The 21,061-nt window shown below is 42.4% G+C and overlaps 1 protein-coding gene across 4 annotated transcripts in view; it reads left to right on the top strand.

The window, feature by feature from the left end:
- The window catches only part of DPYD (dihydropyrimidine dehydrogenase), a 526,409-nt gene that overhangs the window by 343,461 nt on the left and 161,887 nt on the right, over positions 1–21,061 (top strand). For 3 of the 4 annotated variants that reach the window (XM_082227793.1, XM_082227794.1, XM_082227796.1), the window contains one exon: positions 6,077–6,241. The exons of the other annotated variant lie outside the window; for it this stretch is intronic. In XM_082227793.1, the coding sequence (XP_082083919.1) occupies positions 6,077–6,241 (165 nt within the window). The remainder of the gene's footprint in view (positions 1–6,076; positions 6,242–21,061) is intronic. 4 annotated transcript variants of the gene reach the window in all.

The following is a 21,061-nucleotide window of genomic DNA, read 5'->3' as shown; positions in this document are numbered from 1 at the left end:
CAGGCTTTCATTTGTCCTAGTCTCTTTTGCTTCTGAGAGTCCAAACACTGCAAAGCTCCTTTCCAGGCAAGATGTGATGAGTTTTGCTGAAGACTCGGTAGACTTTGAATCGTTTCAATTAACCTGTGTGGATGATTGGGGGGGGGGACTTCCAGATGACCTGTTTATTGAGTGTTCATCCCAATTAGACAATGTTGGCTCTTCTGATTTGTCTGTAGGCAGGTCAGATGTTGCTGCATCAAAGCGAATGTCATCCCACACTTTCCAGGACTTCCCTCCCTCACTTTCCCTATCACAAAAAGTCCATGTTTGGGGGGAGGTGGGTTTGTTGCGGCAGAGCTCTCAACCAATTATATTTGTGACATTTGAATTGTCCAGTATATGGTTGAATCCCAAATAATAATAATAATAATAATAATAATAATAATAATAATAATAAATATTTATACCCCACCCATCTGGCAAGGCTTCCCCAGCCACTCTGGGCAGCTTCCAACAAAATACTGCAATGCATCAAACATTAAAAGCTTCCCTAAACAGCGCTGCCTTCAGATGTCTTCTAAAAGTCTGGTAGTTGTTCTCTTTGACATCTGGTGGGAGGGCGCTCCACAGGGCGGGCGCCACTACCGAGAAGGCCCTCTGCCTGGTTCCCTGTAGCTTTGCTTCTCGCAATGAGGGAACCGCCAGAAGGCCCTCGGCACTGGACCTCAGTGTCCGGGCAGAACGATGGGGGTGGAGACGCTCTGGCATCTGAAAGTCCCCTGTGTTTCAACCTGCAGTTGAAGGTGTTGCTGCCACCTCCTGCTCCTCTGATTAGGCATGCCTGCCTCTCCAGCTCCCTGGATAAGAGTCGCTGTGATCACAGTTTCCCCACCAGAAGAAGAGCTTGCATAGGAGTCTGATACCAAGGCCATGTTTCTCTGGGTGAAGTGGGGAATAAGTGAGGTTTGAAAGCGGGGTGTGGGGGACTGGGTTTTACAGTCAGTTGGCATGTATGATAATTCCTTGATAATTCCTTGAACTGCAGTGGGGGAGCATTGAATGGAATGCAGGGCACCCGTGGAATGCGGCCTAGGACCCACATACCTATGGGACCGCCTCTCCTGGTATGCCCCGCAGAGGACCTTAAGGTCCACAATTGACAACATGTTGTAGGTCCCAGGTCACAAGGTGGTTAGATTGGACTCAACTAGGGCCAGGGCCTTTTCAGTACTGGCCCCAACTTGGTGGAACGCTCTGCCACAAGAGACTAGGGCCCTGCGGGACTTGACATCTTTCCGCAGGGCCTGCAAGACAGAGCTGTTCCGCCTGGCCTTTGCTTTGGACTTGGTCTGACTCTTATGTTTCCCTCCCCTTATGGACTTGATTTATCAGCTACTTTAAAATGAGGCTGCATTTTAAATTGCATTTTAACCTGTATTTTTTTTAAAAAAATCCTATTATGTTTTTACTGTAATTTTACTGGTGTTAGCCGCCCTGAGCCTGGCTCTGGCCGGGGATGGCAGGGTATAAATAAATTATTATTATTATTATTATTATTATTATTATTATTATTATTATTTATTTTACCTGTGGAAATCCTAATTTGTTTTTCGCAATTGCCATCAACCCAGTTTCCTATATCCTTCAATATTTCTCTGATGAAAATAGGGACATCCTATTCTAAAATATTTTTAATTATTTATACCCCACCCATCTGATTGAAGTTGCCCCAGTCACTCTGGACAGCTTCCAACGTATATAAAAACATAATAAAAATGTGAACATTTAAAAACTTCCCTATGCAGGGCTGCCTTCAGATGTCTTCTAAAGGTTGTAAAGTTACTTATCTCCTTGGCTCGGGGGTTGCGTAACTCCATATCCTCCAACATTTCTCGAATGAAAATAGGGACGTCATAAGGAAAAGCAGGATATTCTGGGATCAAATCAGAAACCAGGATGGCTTGTGTAAATCTGGGACTATCCCTGGAAAATAGGACACTGGATGGTCTGGTTTCCTCCCATGTCAATTTTACTTACATCTTTCCTTATATGTTCGAGGTGGTTTATAGCCATCTGACAAAAAATGCAGTTCAATAAGACTATGAACAACTTGTCTGGAGCATCCCAATAGTTAAAATGCACATTCATAATGTGGCAATTTATATATTTTAAAGAATAAATCTGTTTGTGTTTTTTTAAATCATCCAAACATTCAGTTCATCAAAATTGCATTAGGGGGCTGCCAAATAGGAGGTAAGAGGAGGCATGGAAATGGGCTGGGTTTTGTACAAGGAGGGGTGGGGGAAAGCTGGGAGTAGGAAGGAGAAATAGGGAGTGGAGGTGAAATGGGGTACAATAGGGGCTGCAGGGTAATAGAAGGCAGATTCATATTTCAGTGTACAGTGGTACCTCGGGTTAAGTACTAAATTCGTTCCGGAGGTCCGTTCTTAGCCTGAAACTGTTAGCTAATGGGGCCTCCCGCTGCTGCCGCGCCACCGGAGCACGATTTCTGTTCTCATCCTGAGGCATAGTTCTTAACCCGAAGTACTATTTCTGGGTTAGCGGAGTCTGTAACCTGAAGCGTATGTAACCCGAGGTACCACTGTAAAGTGTAGAGGAGGCTTAGTAGCTGCAGTGTTTGGGACAAGGAGGTCACAATGGGAGTGGTCTGTTTGCACGAGGAGTTGCAGAAAAGGAGGGAGTGTTGAATATATGCTTTATGGTAATTTATGGACCGAATAGATATCTAAAGCCATTTGCATGGCCAGTCCATGCAGAATGTAGGCACCCTATATATAGAAATGAGCAAACCAGTGATATTTTAGGGAGCAGGCTAGCAGGTGCAGCCCGTTACTTACATCACAGTAGCCTACACAACACAAAACACTGTTGCTGTATGTAGGTTTTATTTTATTTATTTTTTATCTTACATTTTGGAAATGTACATCCAGGTGTTTTTTTCTTTAAAATTTTTGGTAGTCCTCAAGAGAGTGGAGAGCCTTAAGCTATAGCTTGATTAGCTTATATTATCCAGCACTGGGGAGGAGGAAACATGGGCATGAGGTTGCAAAATAGACAAGAGAAGTGGCTTCAGAAATGGGGTTGGGAAGGTGAAAGGGGGGCTTAGCAGTTGCATGAGGTGGGATGGGGAATTTTTAGTTCGCATGGGTGGAGCATTAGCAGCACTGCAGTTTGTTACGGTTGTTAAGAGTTGCTGAGAGACCCCTGTTCCCCCTCACAGAGCTGGAGTTCTCCGGGAAGAAAGATGGATCGTTAAACCGCTGTGAGAACAGGGGTCTCCTGGCAACTCTCAGCAGCCATAGCAAACTACACTTCGCAGGCTTCTCTGGGGGAAGCCATGGCTGTTTAAAGCATTATGGCAAATGGTGGAACCTCACACTCATTTTGTGTAAGTGCAAAGCATTGTCCTGAATGTGAATTGGCTATGTGATAGCTTTACATAGCCAATCTATCCTTCCCTTGGGGATGGAACTGTACGAGGTGATCATAGGTTTAGTCCCATCTCTGTGATCTTAAAATATCTATACAGTTTATAAAACTACAGAAGCTTCATTGCTCATAGCCCAAGGAGATAACAATCCACAATTAAAATAAGAGAGAAAACAGATCCTCAGTTACAGGAAAGAAAAGACAAAAATTGATCAACAAAATTTATGGCAGTTTACAAGCAGGAATGCTGCAACATAATCAACCCTACAGCTTAGAAACAAATTAAAGAGGATCAAAACATTTCAGAGATTGTACCTAAATATTTAAGGGTTGGGTTTGTTTGGTTTTTTGAAAAGAAGTTCTCTGTGATATTTAATGTCAAACAAAATGATCAGAAGCACAGGAGAATCCCATTGCCCAATTGATTTTGATGAAATAACAAGACACTTTGTGAATATAACTGCTGGACAAAACTGAGGGAAAGGGAAAGGTATCGTAGGTAGATCATTAATGAAAATTAATAAAGCTGACAACAGGACTGCATTTCTTTGTGTATCATAATGCCCACATCTTCAGAGGCTGCTGGAAAATTAACTGAAAACTTTATTGACATGCAGTGCCTTGGGATGTAAGGAGAATATACGACAGGAAAAGTTCTAACTGCTATTATCCTTTCCCCAGTTACCACTGAAATGTCAGCAGTGCTGATTAACCACTGCACATTAATTGGCATGCTTTCTCTATATGCGAATGTACATATTTGTACATTCACACCATTTCTCACCATTTATTTTATAATAAATAGTCCAAACAGAAAAACAAATAGAAATCACTAGACATTTACATACAATATGAAGCAAGTCCCTTTATCCTCTGCAACGGTAGCATTTGGCAGATTCAGGAATAAATAATCATTTGTGGTGAGGGTATGCCTTATCAAACATATGCAGATCAGCACTAATTAATGCTAATTAAGGTTTCCTGTCTATCTAGTTGGAAAAACGTCCAAATGTTATGAAATCAGTTAGTATGCCTATTACCCTAATTGTTTTATATGGGATGGATCTTAATTAAAATATGTAAATTGACCTTAATTGCTATATACTAATGGGGGTTCATGTTATCTCTCCAGAAGTGACAAGATGGTGAGTAGGGGTACTTAACCAAATAATTCTATGAAATCCTTAACTAAATGGCCTTTACCCAAAAAAATCATTTTTTATTATAAATTGCCAAAATAACTTATTTACATACAGCATTTTTTTTCTGAATTAAGTGTCTTAAAAACACATACACACACGCATATATAGGTAGGGAGAGAAAAAATAAAAAAGAAGCTTAATTTTGCTTTCCTCCACAGGATGAAGATTTCCTTATAACTTTATGGTTTTGATCTGAAGTGGTTTGATTATAGCATATTATAATATTGGACTCTTAATATTGTCCATATCATTGACTCTGAGTGCCTAGTGGTTGCTGAGCTCTCTGGCTAGGGTTAGACTCACTGAAATAAAAGAAAGTTCGTTACTGAAATGAAAATGCTCAAGTTTGCCTGAAGGTTCATTCATTTACGCGCACGCTCTCTCTCAGTTCTATATAAGGTATTTCACTTCTCATTGTGTTAACACATTGGTGTGGTCCCAGGTCCACATCTAGCTTTGCAGCTTTTGGGAATGTATGGCCAATAGACAGCATTGTCTGTGTCCCCATCTTCAGACACTCAAAAGATAGGTGGGAATTGCCTCTATCTGTATGTTGTTGTTGTTGTTGTTGTTATCAGTAAATTTAATAAGTCTCTGAACAACAACAACAACAACAACAGAGCATTGAGCTGATAGCATCATTTCACATACAGTGGTACCTCTGGTTACGTACTTAATTCGTTCTGGAGGTCCATTCTTAACCTGAAACTGTTCTTAACCTGAAGCACCACTTTACCTAATGGGGCCTGCTGCTGCGCCGCCTGAGCACAATTTCTGTTCTCATCCTGAAGCAAAGTTTGTAACCCGAGGTAATATTTCTGGGTTAGCAGAGTCTGTAACCTGAAGCATATGTAACCTGAAGCGTATGTAACCCAAGGTACCACTGTATTATTAAAACATTAATGGTCAATGTAGGCTTTCCACAAACACGTTTGCGAAATTGCTGGGAGAAATTTGCTATCTACTTCCCTATGAAAAGAAAGGGGACCAGGTTGTTACATCAAAAGTCTTTACAATACCTATTGCAACCCCTCTAAGCCCAGTTAGTTGTTCTGAAATAGCCACATCCCAGATATGGTTGAACCCAGACTCTTAAGTGGTAGCTCAGTTTGTCTGTGTCTTTAACACCATCCATGGCCTACTAGGCCAACTGCTTTCTGTATCACTCCTTTTACCCATTCCATTCCTCCTACCCCTTCTCTGCTGTCTTCCTTGTGTGTGTCAGATTCCTCTTACACACTGCACAGCACCTGGCGAAACAGTAATGCCATAGCTAGGTTTTTGCTGTAAAATTAGCAGGCATCTGTTCAGATATACGTGGCAGGCTTTCCTCTATCACGACATTTCTACATTTTCTCCAAAACCACCTTTTCCTGCACTACTGTGGTTGATCTCTTCTTGTTGTTGTTTAACTTATTTTTTCTCTCTCATTGTGTTAATAGGACATTGTAACAAACGTTTCTCCGAGAATAATACGTGGCGTTACCTCAGGCCCCATCTATGGTCCAGGCCAAGGCTCTTTCCTGAACATTGAGCTCATCAGTGAGAAGACGGCAGCCTACTGGTGTAAAAGTGTCTCTGAGCTGAAGATGGACTTCCCTGACAAAGTAAGTGGAGCTTTGATGCAAAGGAAGTTCCCATAGGGGCTGGAGAAGAGGAGTGGAGGTCTAGTCCGAGAGACAGGTGATCATGGTGCATATATTCATCCTGTTTTCACATCTTGTAAACAGGTTCAGCAGGGTTCTATGGTTCGGGAACTTGCAAAACTTGTTTAACTAGAGGCAAATGTAGGACAAAAGAAATGTGTTTATGCCACCAACTGCTTGCTTAAAAAACTATTTTCTTCTCCAGTTCTGTGTGCAAATACATTGTTTGTACAACAACAAACAGTAATGTATGTAATGTAGTTGAATGTAGCCATGCATTCAGTTACAAACTATCCTTATTGTAACGGTAAATTTATCACTAAATGAGGATAGATTTTTGCAGCCTGAGTAGAAATCTCTTGGTGCTTATAATAAAATGCTCTGTGTAATTAGGGCTTTTAGGAAGTTTTTTGTTCATATCCCTGAAAAAGCATATAATTCTCAATAGGGTGTGCATTGCTTTTATTTATTTATTTACCTAGACAATACTCAGAAAGTTTTTTCGCCCTAAATGAACTTAATGAGCAAGTGAATGGCATCCTCTGCTCAAATGAGAGATAAAGCAGAGATGAGTGTACAAAAGAATATCAACTAGTGATTACAGTAAAGTAAATTATTGTGTTATGGTAAATATTAAAAATAGAATGAAATTTGATATATAATTGCCTTTGCATTGTAATAGAGGCAGTTTAAACAGTAGGTTCAAAAATCATCATGCTAAGAATTAAGCCTTTGTCACTATCAAAGCAGTTGACAGTGCTTTGAATTGATGTTTGGTACAAAAGGAATTGTATTCAGATTATCCAAAATATAGCTGCATTAACTCTTATGATTCACATGGCCCTGACAGGAGTTGAGCTGAACAATATAATTTGCAAGGGGCTGATGCTAATTTTCAGATGGGATTCAATTGCACACCAGCAAATGCAGGTTGCACAATTAAAGTGGACTTGGTACAACAAGCTCACGCTTTAAAAAGCCATTTTAGTGGATAAAGAAAGTGATAGGAAATGCAGTGGGAAGTGTGAGACAACAGCTCTTTGACGTGATTTTGGAGAACCTCTCCACTAGGGAATGGATGCATCTGTCAATTTTGATTTCTTTCAGTTTCTGATTCGAGTTTTAAATTCAGTACTCCACATTTCAGCCGCAATTTAGGGAGAAAAAAACCTCATAAAAATTTGTCAGAATCTTAGAACGAGAGAAAGAGTAAGTCAGAATACTCACTGTGGTGACTGTCTAGAGTCTAGTTGCTTTTATCTTCTCCTAAGATACTCAAGAATGATATTATTTGGTTCTCCAGAGCATGCAGCATAGGAAATGTGGCCTTGCATTGACCATGTACAGTGGTACCTCGGGTTACAGACGCTTCAGGTTACAGACTCCGCTAACCCAGAAATAGCACCTCGGGTTAAGAACTTCAGGATGAGAACAGGATGAGTATGGCAGCGGCACAGCAACTATGGGAGGCCCCATTAGCTAAAGTGGTACCTCAGGTTAAAAACAGTTTCAGGTTAAGAATGGACCTCCGGAACGAATTAAGTTCTTGACCCAAGGTAGCACTGTATTCCATACATAGAGACACATCACAACTGAACAGGAGTCAGCTGAAAATCTCAAGGCCTAGTTAAAAATAATAATTATTTATTTATACCACGCTGATCTGGCTGGGTTTCCCAACATAACAACAACAACAAATAATGCAACAAAACATCAAACATTAAAAACTTACCTGAAGCTGGCTGCCTTCAGATGCCTTCTAAAAGTCAGATAGTTGTTTATTTCCTTGACATCTGATGGGAGGGCATTCCACAGGGAAGGCTCCACTACCGAGAAGGCCTTCTGCTTGCTTCCCTGTAACCTCACATCTCGCAGTGAGGCAACCGCCAGAAGGCCCTCAGAGATGGACCTCAGTGTTGGGGCTGAACAATGGAGGTGGAGATGCTCCTTCAGGTATACTGGGCCAAGGCATATAGTTAAGCATGAGCAGAGCTTGCTCACCGCCATGGCAGCCATTGAACAAAGCACAGCACTTCCAACTTCCAGGGGAAATCATCAGCTAGAGCAAGGGTGGTGGGTGGATGCAGTACCCCCTTCCTCTGGTGTAGTTCTGTCACCTTCAGTAGGATTGCACAAATGAAAGCAGTCAGTGAATTGGCTCATAATGTCAGTCAATCAATTTTGATGTGCCGGTGTCTGCCAGACCGTCATTGTAATGAATGGAGCACAAGAAAGGGCTTTAGAAGATTGACTATTAATAAAGACATCCACAATGAATACAGCTTAAAAAAAATATCATTGAAAGTGAGTGACAAGTTTCCCTGAGTGTACATAAGCACTTAGTGACCCTTATTCAGTATTTGACAGTGCATGTCGTGGCATTTTAATGGAACATTTGATAAATTAAGCTGTCCTGGAAACAGGGATTTCCTTAGCCAAACAGAATTCTTGAGTAAAGTATATTAGTGATGTTTGACTGACAATTAAATCCTTTCACCATTGGTTCAGGAAATATATTTATTGTCAGTAAATAATGACTTGCTAAGCAAACTAAAAAACGTACCACAAGCGCTAAACATTATTAAAAATAAATAAATAGACTGGATAAAGACTGGTACAGGATTGTAGACTTAGGTCACACATAATTTGAGCTGTGGGTTGCCATCACATTTGTGACTACTTCCATACCCCCCTAAGGTGTACATGAAGGGAGTCTTAGTCGTCTAGCAATACATGTCTTTCTATAATAGCCACCAAGTGGATTTATTTATTTGCATATATCACCGATCTAAAGGCAAAAAAGACTGTGGTGAACAATGTAAAATCAACACTAACATACTCATTTTTCAAAAATAATTTTATTAAGAGTAGTACAATGAGCTAAAAGCAAAAAGAGAGGGGGAAAGAAAGAATACATAAAACATTGTAAAAGGTGGAGGGAAAACCAATAATACGACAGTAAATTATAATTAAGATTGCAGAACTACATAACATGTATGTAAATGGATAAACTTACTGTTTCCCTCAAATGTCCATTGATTCATGGGTCATGGTGGCTTCAGTAAATATGTTCCAAATATCATTAAATTTGTCCATACATAATCTTCCTCTGAAAGCGATCTATTAATGGGTTGCAAGGGCTGTTGTGTCATCTGTTCATTGATCGAAAGAGGCCATATTTTTGTCCTTCCAATGTATCTAATGATACAGTAACATTACATTCATAAAACAAATGCAAAATGTGTTAATCTGATGTACTGATTTGTGATGGATGAATCAAGATGGTTGGCTCACCTCTCAGGGAAAGCCTGGGTGAAAGGGGGACCTTTAAGTGGGCACCTAAAGGCTAATACTGTAGTCCGAAGGGCAGATGTCACCACACTAAAAGGAGCTGGCATTAGTGGCCATAAGACAAACTTTTGGAACCTATGGCACCACTAAGAAAGTGTCTTGAGAGGACTGAAGTGGCAGGAGGCGATCTGGTCCCAAGTTGCTCAGGGCTCTATAAACCAAAAGCAAGACCTTAGACTTGACTGGCAGCGTATTGGTAGCTGGCATAACTCTTTCAACACAGAGATAGATAGAGCACACCTTGCTGCTGCATTCTGTACTTGCTGTAGCTTCTGGACCACTGTTAAGGGTTGCCCCACACAAAGCACATTGCAGCAATCCAATTAATGCAATGATGAGTGGGGGGGGGGTTGGCATGGTAGTTGTAACTATCCTATTGACGACCTAGACCTACAGGCTAAGTTTACTTTCACCTTTCTCCAGTGAGCTCTGTGAGAGAATTGGAACTACTGGAATTACTAAAAATTTGCCTAAATACAGTTCCTACAATTCACTGTTGTGGCTTTCCCCGGAGAAAGTGGTATAATGTAGATATGCTTCTTGTCGTGTAAATATTCCTTTTCAGGAACCTGTGTGTGTAGTGTGTGTGTGTGTGTGTGTGTGAGAGAGAGAGAGAGAGAGAGAGAGAGAGAGAGAGAGTGCACATATATGCAATTACAGTGCTACTATGAAAAATATATATTTATGGTGTCTGTCAAAAACCCTTTTGTCTTCCATACTCTTTATAACTGGGGACTGATATCTAAAATCAACACTTTATTGAGCCATATTTTCATAGCCAAACTATAATATCCTGTCCAGTCTGATGGAATCACAGGTGTTCATTTTATATGAGATGTTTAGGTTCTCGAGCAAAGAACCTTGAAGCTGGAAAGGAAGTGTGCACTATCTCGAAATGATAAGAGTGTCTAAGTAAATATGTAGTTGAATGTCTGGAGTTGTGTTTCTCTCTGTGTGTGTGTGTCTTTTAGAAAGAAGGCCACAAACTACACCTGTAAAGTATCAGTTTGCACTCCTGAATGAGCCATTCTGCCTTATTGACTGTCTGTGATTCATTAGCAGGAAGATGCATTACAATTTATTGGCATGAAACACTGCGATTTGAGATCACAGGAAGTGCAACATTACGCACACCCTGGGCAGAAATGCATATAGGATACACATTGTATTTTTTTCTAAGGCAGGGAGGGAATTATGTCAAGGTCTTGTGCGCGAGAGAAGTAAGGGCTCCACTTCCCAAGTGTTCTGTGGATTTACCTTCAGTTGTGCAGAATGGCCGTCTTTCTCTCCACCCCATGCCTTTGTGTTGCTGAAATAGCTTTTTATGAAAAATGCGATAGTCAATGGTACAAAACAGTAACGCACATTGGAGATTTGTATCTTCAGTAAGAAGCATCCTTTGCTTAGAGTACAAGACATTGGTCCTATTAGGAAGGAACGCATTTCACAATTTTATCAGGATGATAAGCACATCTTGAAGACGTTGCCCCAAGGTGTAAAGTAGGAGAAAATTAAAGCTGTTTCTGAAATAATCTGCCAGGCCTCTTCCGGAAAATGAGCTGAGAGCTTCTCTTGATTACTGGGAAAAACAAACCCTTAATGGCGAAAGACAGCTTTAGTACTCACAGCACCTGATCTTGACAATTCAGCTAATGCCAGTGCTGAAAGCTCCTCTACGGAGGAATGGGAGAAGAGCTCTTTGCAAGAATACGGATCATGGCTTAAAATGTGAGCCATTCTGTAGCTCGGCATTCCTTTCCTCCTGAAATATGATGCACAATTCCATTGTTAAAAGTGCTCTGTGTGTGCACAGACATGCTCACACACATGAACATTCATGTGCAAAAATACATTTCCATCCTATTGCAGAACCTTGCTTGAATTTTGCATTCCAGCACTGGGAGATCTGAGAAGCAGAGCTCGCTCCACTGGCTCTGCTGTGACAGGCCAGCCCCATCAGGCCTCATCTCCCCTCCCCAGAAGAGCCATTCCATCAGGCTGCCTCAATGGATGGGGGGAATAGGAAGCAGGAATAATAATCATAACAATCATCATAATAATCATAATAATCATATTCCACCCATCTGACTGGGTTGCCCCAGCATCTCTGGGCAGCTCCCAACAAAATATTAAAAACACAATAACACATCAACCATTAAAACCTTTCCTGAACAGGGTTGCCTTCAGATGTCTTCTACAATCAAATAGTTGTTTATCAGTTTGACATCTGATGAGAGGGTGTTCCACAGGACAAACGCCACTACCAAAAAGGCCCTCTATCTGGTTCCCCGTAACTTCACGTCTCACCGTGAGGTAACCACCAGAAGGTCCTCAGAGCTGGATACTTCATTGTCTGGGCTGGACAACATTTCATCCTTTTTACTGGAACTACAGCTCCATCAGGCACCTCCTGCCCCTGAACTGTGCCAGCTGGTCATTATAGGAACAGCTGTTTAGAAACTAGTGCCTGAATTTTGGTTTTTATTTTCTTCTTCCATGCCTGTCCTTTCCCCCTTGTGTAGGTTGTTGTTGCTGTATTGTAAGCCTGTGGTTAAGAACTGTCTTGTTTTGATTGAATGTAAGTTGCTCTAGGACCTTTTTTGGCTGAGGAGCGGGGTAAAGGTAAAAGTAAAGGGACCCCTGACCATTAGGTCCAGTTGTGGCCGACTCTGGGGTTGCAGCGCTCATCTCGCTTTATTGGCCGAGGGAGCCGACATACAGCTTTTGGGTCATGTGGCCAGCATGACTAAGCCTCTTTTGGCGAACCAGAGCAGTGCACAGAAACACCATTTACCTTCCCGCTGGAGTGGTACCTATTTATCTACTCACTGTATTGTTTTTAATACTTGATTGGGAGCCGCCCAGAGTGGCTGGGGAAACTCAGCCAGATGGGCGGGGTATAAATAAATTATTATTATTACTATTATTATTATTATTATTATTATTATTATTATTATTATTATTATTATTGCACTTTGTCGTGCTTTCAAACTGCTAGGTTGGCAGTAGCAGAGACCAAACAACGGAGATCACCCCGTCACAGGGATTCGAACCGCTGACCTTCTGATCAGCAAGTCCTAGGCTCTGTGGTTTAACCCACAGCACCACCTGCATCCCGAGGAGCAGGGTACACATGGATAAATAAAAACATATAAAACTATAGACACACATTCTGCTCAATGGAACAGTGAGATAGGATTCTGAAGACAACCCTGTGTGTTTTTACTCCAAGGCATGCTCCATTTCATTCAGTGAGACTTACTTCCAAATCAGTGAGTGCAGGATTGCAGCTAACAGACCGATCCTAATGAGATGTCGGAGTGGAGCCATGTGGCAAATTTATCGCTGTATCCTGAAATCTTGCTGGTTCATGCTGACTAGGATAGAAGGTGCCCCTGGCTCCTTGTCCTTTTCAGCTCTAGCTTTGGGATCATGCCTGTACAGCTTTGAAACCAGTGAATTTAAGTATACCTGCAGTATATAAATACAGTGGTGCCCCGCAAGATGAATGCCTCGCAAGACGGAAAACTCGCTAGATGAAAGAGTTTTCCGTTTTGGAGGTGCTTCGCAAAACAAATTTCCTATGGGCTTGCTTCGCAAGACGACAGTGTCTTGCGAGTTCCTGCTGGTTTTCCCCCCCCCCCTCTTTTCTAAGCCGCTAAGCCACTTATCAGCTGATCCGATTAGCAGATAAGCCGCTAAGCCACTTATCAGCTGATCCGATTAGCAGATAAGCCGCTAAAAGCCGCTAAAAGCTGCTAATAGTGCTAATCCGCTAATCCTTCAATGGGCTTGCTTCACAAGACGAAAAAAAACGCTAGACGAAGAGAATCACAGAACGGATTCTTTTCGTCTTGCGAGGCACCACTGTATTGGCCTTGAAATATTCCACAATACCACGAGGAAACAGTTGGGCACAGTTGTAACCAGGAATAATGGGTGAAGCTGAGGAGGTGGTCATAAGCCATCTTTGCCCTTCTCCAGCCCTGGAGCCCAACTGCACAATTCCATTTTCCCAGCATAAGTTCAATAGTGTAATAAGGATTTTACAGTTTGTCAGATGCCATTCCATTGAGTCCAAAAGGACATTTATTGAAGGGATGAGACATGCATCTCCATGGTTTTGCAGCATGCCTGCTGCATGCCTTCTCCAGAGAAGCATTACAGATAATCAGTACAAGAAAAGTCGAATATACCTAGATTAGAATGTGAAGTACTGGATGGAAGAAAAATTAGTAAGGAAAGATAATAAGAATATATAGATGACTTGAGAAGGTTGTAGAATGAAAAGATTATTGTAAATTGTATAACTTGGAGGAAATCGAGTGGGGGCGGAGGGAAGTGGGAGGAGGGAGAAAAGATTAATATCATGCATTGAAGAAATATACATGTAAATGTATGGGGGGAGGAAATGGTGTTGGCTTTGGGACATTTGTATTGTAATGGAATACAGTGGTACCTCGGGTTACATACGCTTCAGGTTACATACGCTTCAGGTAACCCAAAAATAGTGCTTCAGGTTAAGAACTTTGCTTCAGGATGAGAACAGAAATTGTGCTCCGGCGGCACGGCAGCAGCAGGAGGCCACATTAGCTAAAGTGGTGCTTCAGGTTAAGAACAGTTTCAGGTTAAGTACGGACCTCCGGAACGAATTAAGTACTTAACCCGTGGTACCACTGTATGTGAAAACTAATAAATAAATAAATAAATAAATAAATAAAGTAAGTCGAAACGGGTGACAACAGACGCCTTGAAGACTTCATCCCAAAAGCTAGAGGGGTGCGTGGGAAGGGAAGTTTCCATTCATAGAATTCTAGATTTGGAAGGGACCCCAAAGGCCATTTAGTCCAACCCCCTGCAATGCAGGAATCCTTCCCACAGCCATCCCTGGGTGGGCTCAAACCTTCTGGTTAGCAGCCAGATACCGTGACCCATTGTGCCACTGTCTTGTGGAACAAAAAGGCCTGTGAAATCCCTGCTGTTGTCAGTTAGCTCTTCCTTACCCCAGTTTTCCTCCATTTCACAAAGCTAAGTTTACTTGGGAAAGGCTGTCACACTGCTTAGCTTGTGATATGCTGGGTCTTTCTTTTTAAGGGATTTGCATTCATTTTCAGTCCCCCATTCCAAAACATTTGTTTCCATCCTTGCTGCTTTTTAATCCCAAACCATTCTTCCTGACTCTTGCTGAAAAAAATTAGGTTGTAGGAAGGGGGAATAAGTTTTTGGCATGCTGCGGTATGTAGAGGGCATACACAATCATCTTCAATCATTCAGCCCTAGTTTTCTGTAGCTTTATTCTCTGCAATTCTTTACCCTCTCATAAAAATCATATTGAAAGAGCTGCTACTCTCATTTGGCCATTTTGACTATGAGCTGCAGGAATCCATTAATCCAGTAGCTGTCCATTTTAGCTTTGAAATCACAATACTGGTTTCTTGAGGACAGAAATCGATGCTGATATGCACCGTAGCTGATGGTGTTTTTTTTTAAGCAGTTCTATGACAGGCCCATCTGTTGACTATTTGACAAAAGATGGAATTCGGAAGTAACACGGGACTAGTAATGCTCATGAGATAATGGCATGTGGGGGTCTCCTAAGACAACAGAGACAGAACTTACAAGATAGAATAGGAGAAGACATCAATATTGTATCACGCATGGAAGTGAACCCTCTGGATGCTGATTAGCTGAGACGGCAGGGTAGCATGGAATGTAAACGTGCTTTCTCATTGCTCGGAATGTTTGTCATTCAGTTTCAGTGAGGAATGGGAAAGTTGTCAGAATGGCTGGGATTTAATCCTTACATTTTCTAGGGGAAGGAGCAGTTTTGTGGGACAAACTGTGTCCTGAGCAGAGGAGACAATGACCAGGGGATAATATGTCTGAAGGTGGACTGCAGAAAAAGCAGTGGGCTGAGAAACAGGAACCTGAGGGATGATTGGGCAGCTGAAAAAGTATTGGTTGCATTTAGTGTATAAGGAAGTTATACGTACGAGTTATATTTAGTTTGCTCATTCACTATTAATTAATAGTTTGTATCTGCTCCCTTATCCATGAGATACTAGTTGTTCTTAAGGAGATCCTTAACCTTTATTCATAAAATCCAGTCACATTCTTGGCATATTTCTTTCTGCCTGCTTGTTCTTCCTCAACTAGTGGGTCCTGCTCAGGACAAACTTCTTAAAACGCAATCTTAGCATACAACAAACTGCATTCTGTTTGTTGATGAGGGAGAAATAGAAGTGAAATCTTGATAGCTGCTTTGCTCTGTATACCTGCAGTTTATTCTAGGAATTCCCACGTTCTCCCTGCTCCTTAATGTGTTCAGGTTAATTTGAGTGGTATATTTTTGACCAAAGGTATTTTGCACGTGTTTAGAGGCCCTTCAGTACTTCACAGATGTTGGAACCTACCAGGCACTGCCTGGCAGAAAAAGATTAATGTACATAGTTGGCTGCAAAGTTTGCTGGGAATGGCTCTTTATGGGTAACAGGTCTGGGCAAAAAATAGAAATTTGGATCTTCTTTTTGCTTTCGGCTTCTTCACAGAAGCTTAGTAGCAGCACACATCTCTTTTCCAAATGTGGTTATTTTCCTTTGTGTTTTTCACTTGGGTTTTTGTTTAGTTTTGAGTTTTAGGGGAGTAATATATAGGCTGATCAAGGCTACTGAACTGGAAAAAAGTTAGCACATGCCTGGTGTTCCTTTGCTTTAGTCTTCATATGTTCAGAGCTGAGACCTGGCACTGAAGGCAGCTTCTCATATTGAGCAAATGCTGGCTCAGTTTAAGCACCGAATATTTGGGGAAGGGAGCAGATGGGGATATCCACCTTCAGCTGCAAAGCCCAGCTGTTAAGAGCCCTTTGTTGTGCCGAGTTTCAGTTTGGGCCAAGGAGAGTGTGTGTATGTGCTATTTTCAAATATGTAGAAGGATGCCAGAAATACAAGCTTCCATACTTTTCCTGAGTGCTATTTTTCCCTTTGTGGGCTGGTAGTCTAATACATCATTTCAAATTGTGTGAAGGTAAGGGGGGGTGTCTATTTTGTAGAAACCTCCTGATGTATATTTTGTTCTAGGAGGCTTAGTTTGGTCAGAATCGGGTATACGCTTCTGGAGTAAACACTAACTACATTACTTCTGGTAAATGAGTCATGATAGCTGCTAGAAGGCTGTGAAAATTTGTGTCCCAGGTTTTTAGACTCATCTACCCATGTGCTAGGGTGGCGCTGTGGGTTAAACCATAGAGCCTAGGACTTGCCGATCAGAAGGTCGGCGGTTCAAATCCCCTTAATGGGGTGAGCTCACATTGCTCGGTTCTTGCTCCTGCCAACCTAGCAGTTCGAAAGCACGTCAAAGTGCAAGTAGATAAACAGGTACCGCTCCAGTGGGAAGGTAAACGGTGTTTTCGTGTGCTGCTCTGGTTGGCCAGAAGCGGCTTAGTCATGCTGGCCACATGACCCGGAAGCTGTACGCCGGCTCCCTCAGCCAATAAAGCGTGATGAGCACCGCAACCCCAGAGTCTGTCACGACTGGACCTAATGGTCAGGGGTCCCTTTACCTTTACCCATGTACTATCTGAAATGTAAGGGGCCCATTGACTGCCAGATATGAAATAGATTGGCATTATTTTCAGCTCCCCTACACAGCAAAAAAAATAGTTTCAAAGCAAAAATGTGTCTGGTAAGAATAAATTTTCCAGGTGCACCTGGGCAATTTTGCGGCAGGTGTCCCATCTGTGAGGATACTTCACAGAGGATGCCATCAGCTTACAGCAGGCATAGGAAAACTTGGCCCGCCAGATCTCTGGGGACTACAACTCCCCCTCATCCCTGACCACTGGTCCTGCTAGCTAAGGATCATGGGAGTTGTAGTCCAAAAACATCTGGAGGGCCGAGTTTGCCTATGCCTGGCTTACAGTGATGGGAGGCAGCATAGGATGATGATGAGAACTGGAATTCACCAGCACCTGCAGAGCCACAGGTTCCCCGCCTCTTGTTTAAATGGTAAAAGAAGACTGCATTGTTCCTGCCTCTTTGCTATTGTGCATGCATCTGTTGCTCTGGATGTTTGCGCCTCATTTTCAGATAAAAATACTGGGGAGGAAATGTGTAGTGAAAGGGGAAAACCCTGGAGATTTCTTTGCCTTCTTGCCTACCTTGTTTTTCAGTGTGTGGTCTCAAGAATCAATAAGGTGTCAGCACCCTGTTGTTAAGTTTTTGCTGCAGGTTATAGTTTAGGTGTTTGAAATATTGTAAAACTAGACATAACCACTTTCCATTAGCTCTTCTGATTGTTCCTTGGCCTCTCCTGTTCCCCCGATACCGAGGCAATATCTTAAAAGTATGCTGTTCCTGCTAGGGTTGGCAAAGTGGGGTGGCCGGCTATTCTGAAGCCATTCAGAATTTTCCATGCTTGGCTGAGTAGGGATGGCTGAGCTGCAAATGGTAAGAATCATTCATTCCACATTCCCTTCTGAGTGAGCATCATTGTGGTTTTCTTGTTTTTGCTCTTTTGCTCTTGCCTCATATGATGATACCGCTTCCTCATCGCCAGTACTTATTTCTCTCAGACTTTTGGCCCTCGACAGCAATGATCTGAAAGAGCAAGAGGAAGAGTCGGTTTGGATGCATCTCACATGCCCTCCAACATTTCTTCAAACTAACTAACTAATTTACTATTTGTACCCCACCCATCTGACTGGGTTGTCCCAACCACTCTGGGAGGCTTCCAACATATATTAAAATATAATAAAACATTAAACATTAAAACACTTCTCTAGACATGGCTGCCTTCAGATGGCCTTAGGGTCAGATGACTCCATACCCTCCAACATTTCTCCAATGAAAATAGGGATATTCTAAGGAAAATTGGGACATTCCAGGGTCAAATCAGAAACCTGGACAGCTTCTGTAAATCTGGGACTGTCTCTGGAAGGTCTGCTTGGAGGGCCTGCTCTCAGCCTGCTCAACCATAGTTTATCAAGCTATGAAGAAGCATTGGATCTGCATGCCCCCTCCTTGTTTCATCCCTTCACCGCTGCATCATGCTGGTTAGTTAATGCACATTAAGCACCAGTTCTCTGATTCAAATGGGGACTCAACATGGGGCATGGGGAGGTTACAACTGTATACACAAGGGGCTGGGTTTTTCCTGCAATCTCATTGTGGTTCGAGGACCTGACCACCGCGATGTGAAATGAATACACAAGGACACGTGATATAAGGTTAATGGGCATGGAAAGGCCACAACTTTATTGATTACAGCAGTGAAAAGGTATTGGCTTAGGCATTGGATCTCTAAAACAAGTGGGTTTATTCACCAGTAGGCAGAGCCTGTTGATGCTAATCCAACTATAGGTTCCCCCCTGATGTCACTGAGGGTCGTGCCATGGCCTCCCGCCAAGCAGACGGCGAAGAATGAGGCCGGGGAGAGGCTGGCGCCGCAGCAAAAGGCTGCTGAACACGCCCCCTCTGAGGCACCTGGTTGGATGCCTGCAGAGGAGCGTGGGCGCCAGCCAGGTGAGGTGGAGGCAGGGGGCTAATGCCCCCTGCTAGGGGTGGTGCTCGGGCTCCCGCCCACAACCACTCCCCTCTCTTCCAGGGAGGAGAGTCTTAGCAGAGCAGGGAGCATTGAGGCTAAACTGGAGATCATGCTTGAATTTGTCTATGGAAACATATCCATGTGCCAGTTCTCCCAATCCCATGAGAGTTGCTGGAGGCAATTGGAAGCCATGTTAGAGCACAGCAAGCAACATTCTGAATAGCAAGCTAATGCTGCCCCAAACCTCTTTCTGCAACAGAGAAATGATGGGATTTTGCAGTGAAACAAGGACTTGTATTTTTAGGGAAAGAGATTTGTGAAAATTTAGAAATAAATACAGTGGTACCTCGGGTTACAGACGCTTCAGGTTACAGGCGCTTCAGGTTACAGACTCTGCTAACCCAGAAATTGTATATCAGGTTAAGAACTTTGCTTCAGGATAAGAACAGAAATCATGCGGCGGAGGCACACGACCTCCAGAACAAATTAAGTTCTTAACCCAAGGTACCACTGTATACATATGTAGAATGAAATACTGGCCCCCACCTGTGCTACGCATTTAAATACCACTTTAAACAGTCATGGCTTCCCCCCAAAGAACCATGGGAACTGTAGTTTGTTAATGCTGCTGAGAGTTGTTGGAGACACCTATTCCCCTCACAGAGATACAGTTCTCTGAGTGGGTTAAGAACCAATCTCTGTGAGGGGAATAGAGGCCTCCTAACACCTCTCAGCACCCTAAACAAACCAGGATCCCCTCTTCAAAGTGGTATGATACTGTTTTAAATGTATAGTGCTCATGGGTACGCAATACATTTCACTCAATGAGGAAGACTGTGGCCAGGTGTTGTTTTTCTGCTCAGTTTGGTGCCCAAGTGCTAACCATTCAAGGTCCCTAGTCTCCCTTCTTCGGGTATTTTATTTTTTTAACCAGACTTGGAATGGAATGGAAGCCCCACAATAAAGGAGTCCTTCCAAAGGATGAATATCCTATGACAGTACCTCGAACAGAGGACACAAATACTCAGTGCTATTTTTCTAGAAAAAGAGGTGCCAGAACTCAGCATGAGCACATCTCTTGTTCTCTTATAATGACAGTGGCACCCACCTGAGAGGTGCAGGAACTGAGTTTTGGTGATTTCTGGCAGAAAGAAAGCCCTGTGAACACGCTTCTCAAGGGAGGAGTCAAAAGGGATGTCCAGAGGCCCAGACTCCTCCTACCTGATAAACTATGATTTAGCAAGCCAGCGATGTACATCTTCACGAGGCCAAAGTGTGTGTGTAGTAATTAGCCGCAATTACAAGTCATCGGTTCTATATTCGGAAATGGCATGGCCCTCCACTAAAAGCTTACAGTCAGGAATTGAGCAGAATGTAGCAAACATCTCAAGGAGTTGCCAAAAACATCCCAAATAAAGATGTGTTCATTTTGATCATAAATGGAAAACCAAGCCTGCAGCCAGCAGTAAATGGACAAGGCAGGAAATGAAGGCTTTAATGAAGAGTAGCTTTGATGGGCTGAAGGCAAATTAAGGCAAATTTACAGCAAGCGTGCAGATTTGAACAGGAGAGAAGAGGAAAAAAAACCTAAAGAGGAAGGGCGGGGTATGGAAATGGTAACAAAGAAAGAGGAGAAATGGGAGGGGGGAAGTGTGGCATTGTTACTGTAAAAACAGCAGTCTTGTAGCTTTTTTATATATATAAAAAAGTAATAAATTTATGGTCGTGGACTGTAGTCCATGAAAGCTTATGGTGTAATATATTTGTTAGTCTTCAAAGTACCACAAGACACTGCGTATGTTTTGCAGCAACAGACTTGACACAGCTGCCCCCTCTGGAAATTGCTGCAATAGTTGTCATGGTACAGAGCCTAGCAAAGAAACATTTCAG

The sequence above is a fragment of the Podarcis vaucheri genome (genome assembly GCF_965113315.1).
Source record: "Podarcis vaucheri genome assembly, chromosome: 6".
Classification (NCBI taxonomy): domain Eukaryota; kingdom Metazoa; phylum Chordata; class Lepidosauria; order Squamata; family Lacertidae; genus Podarcis; species Podarcis vaucheri.
Note: the sequence above shows the minus strand (reverse complement) of the source record. Positions and strands in the feature narration are given on the sequence as shown.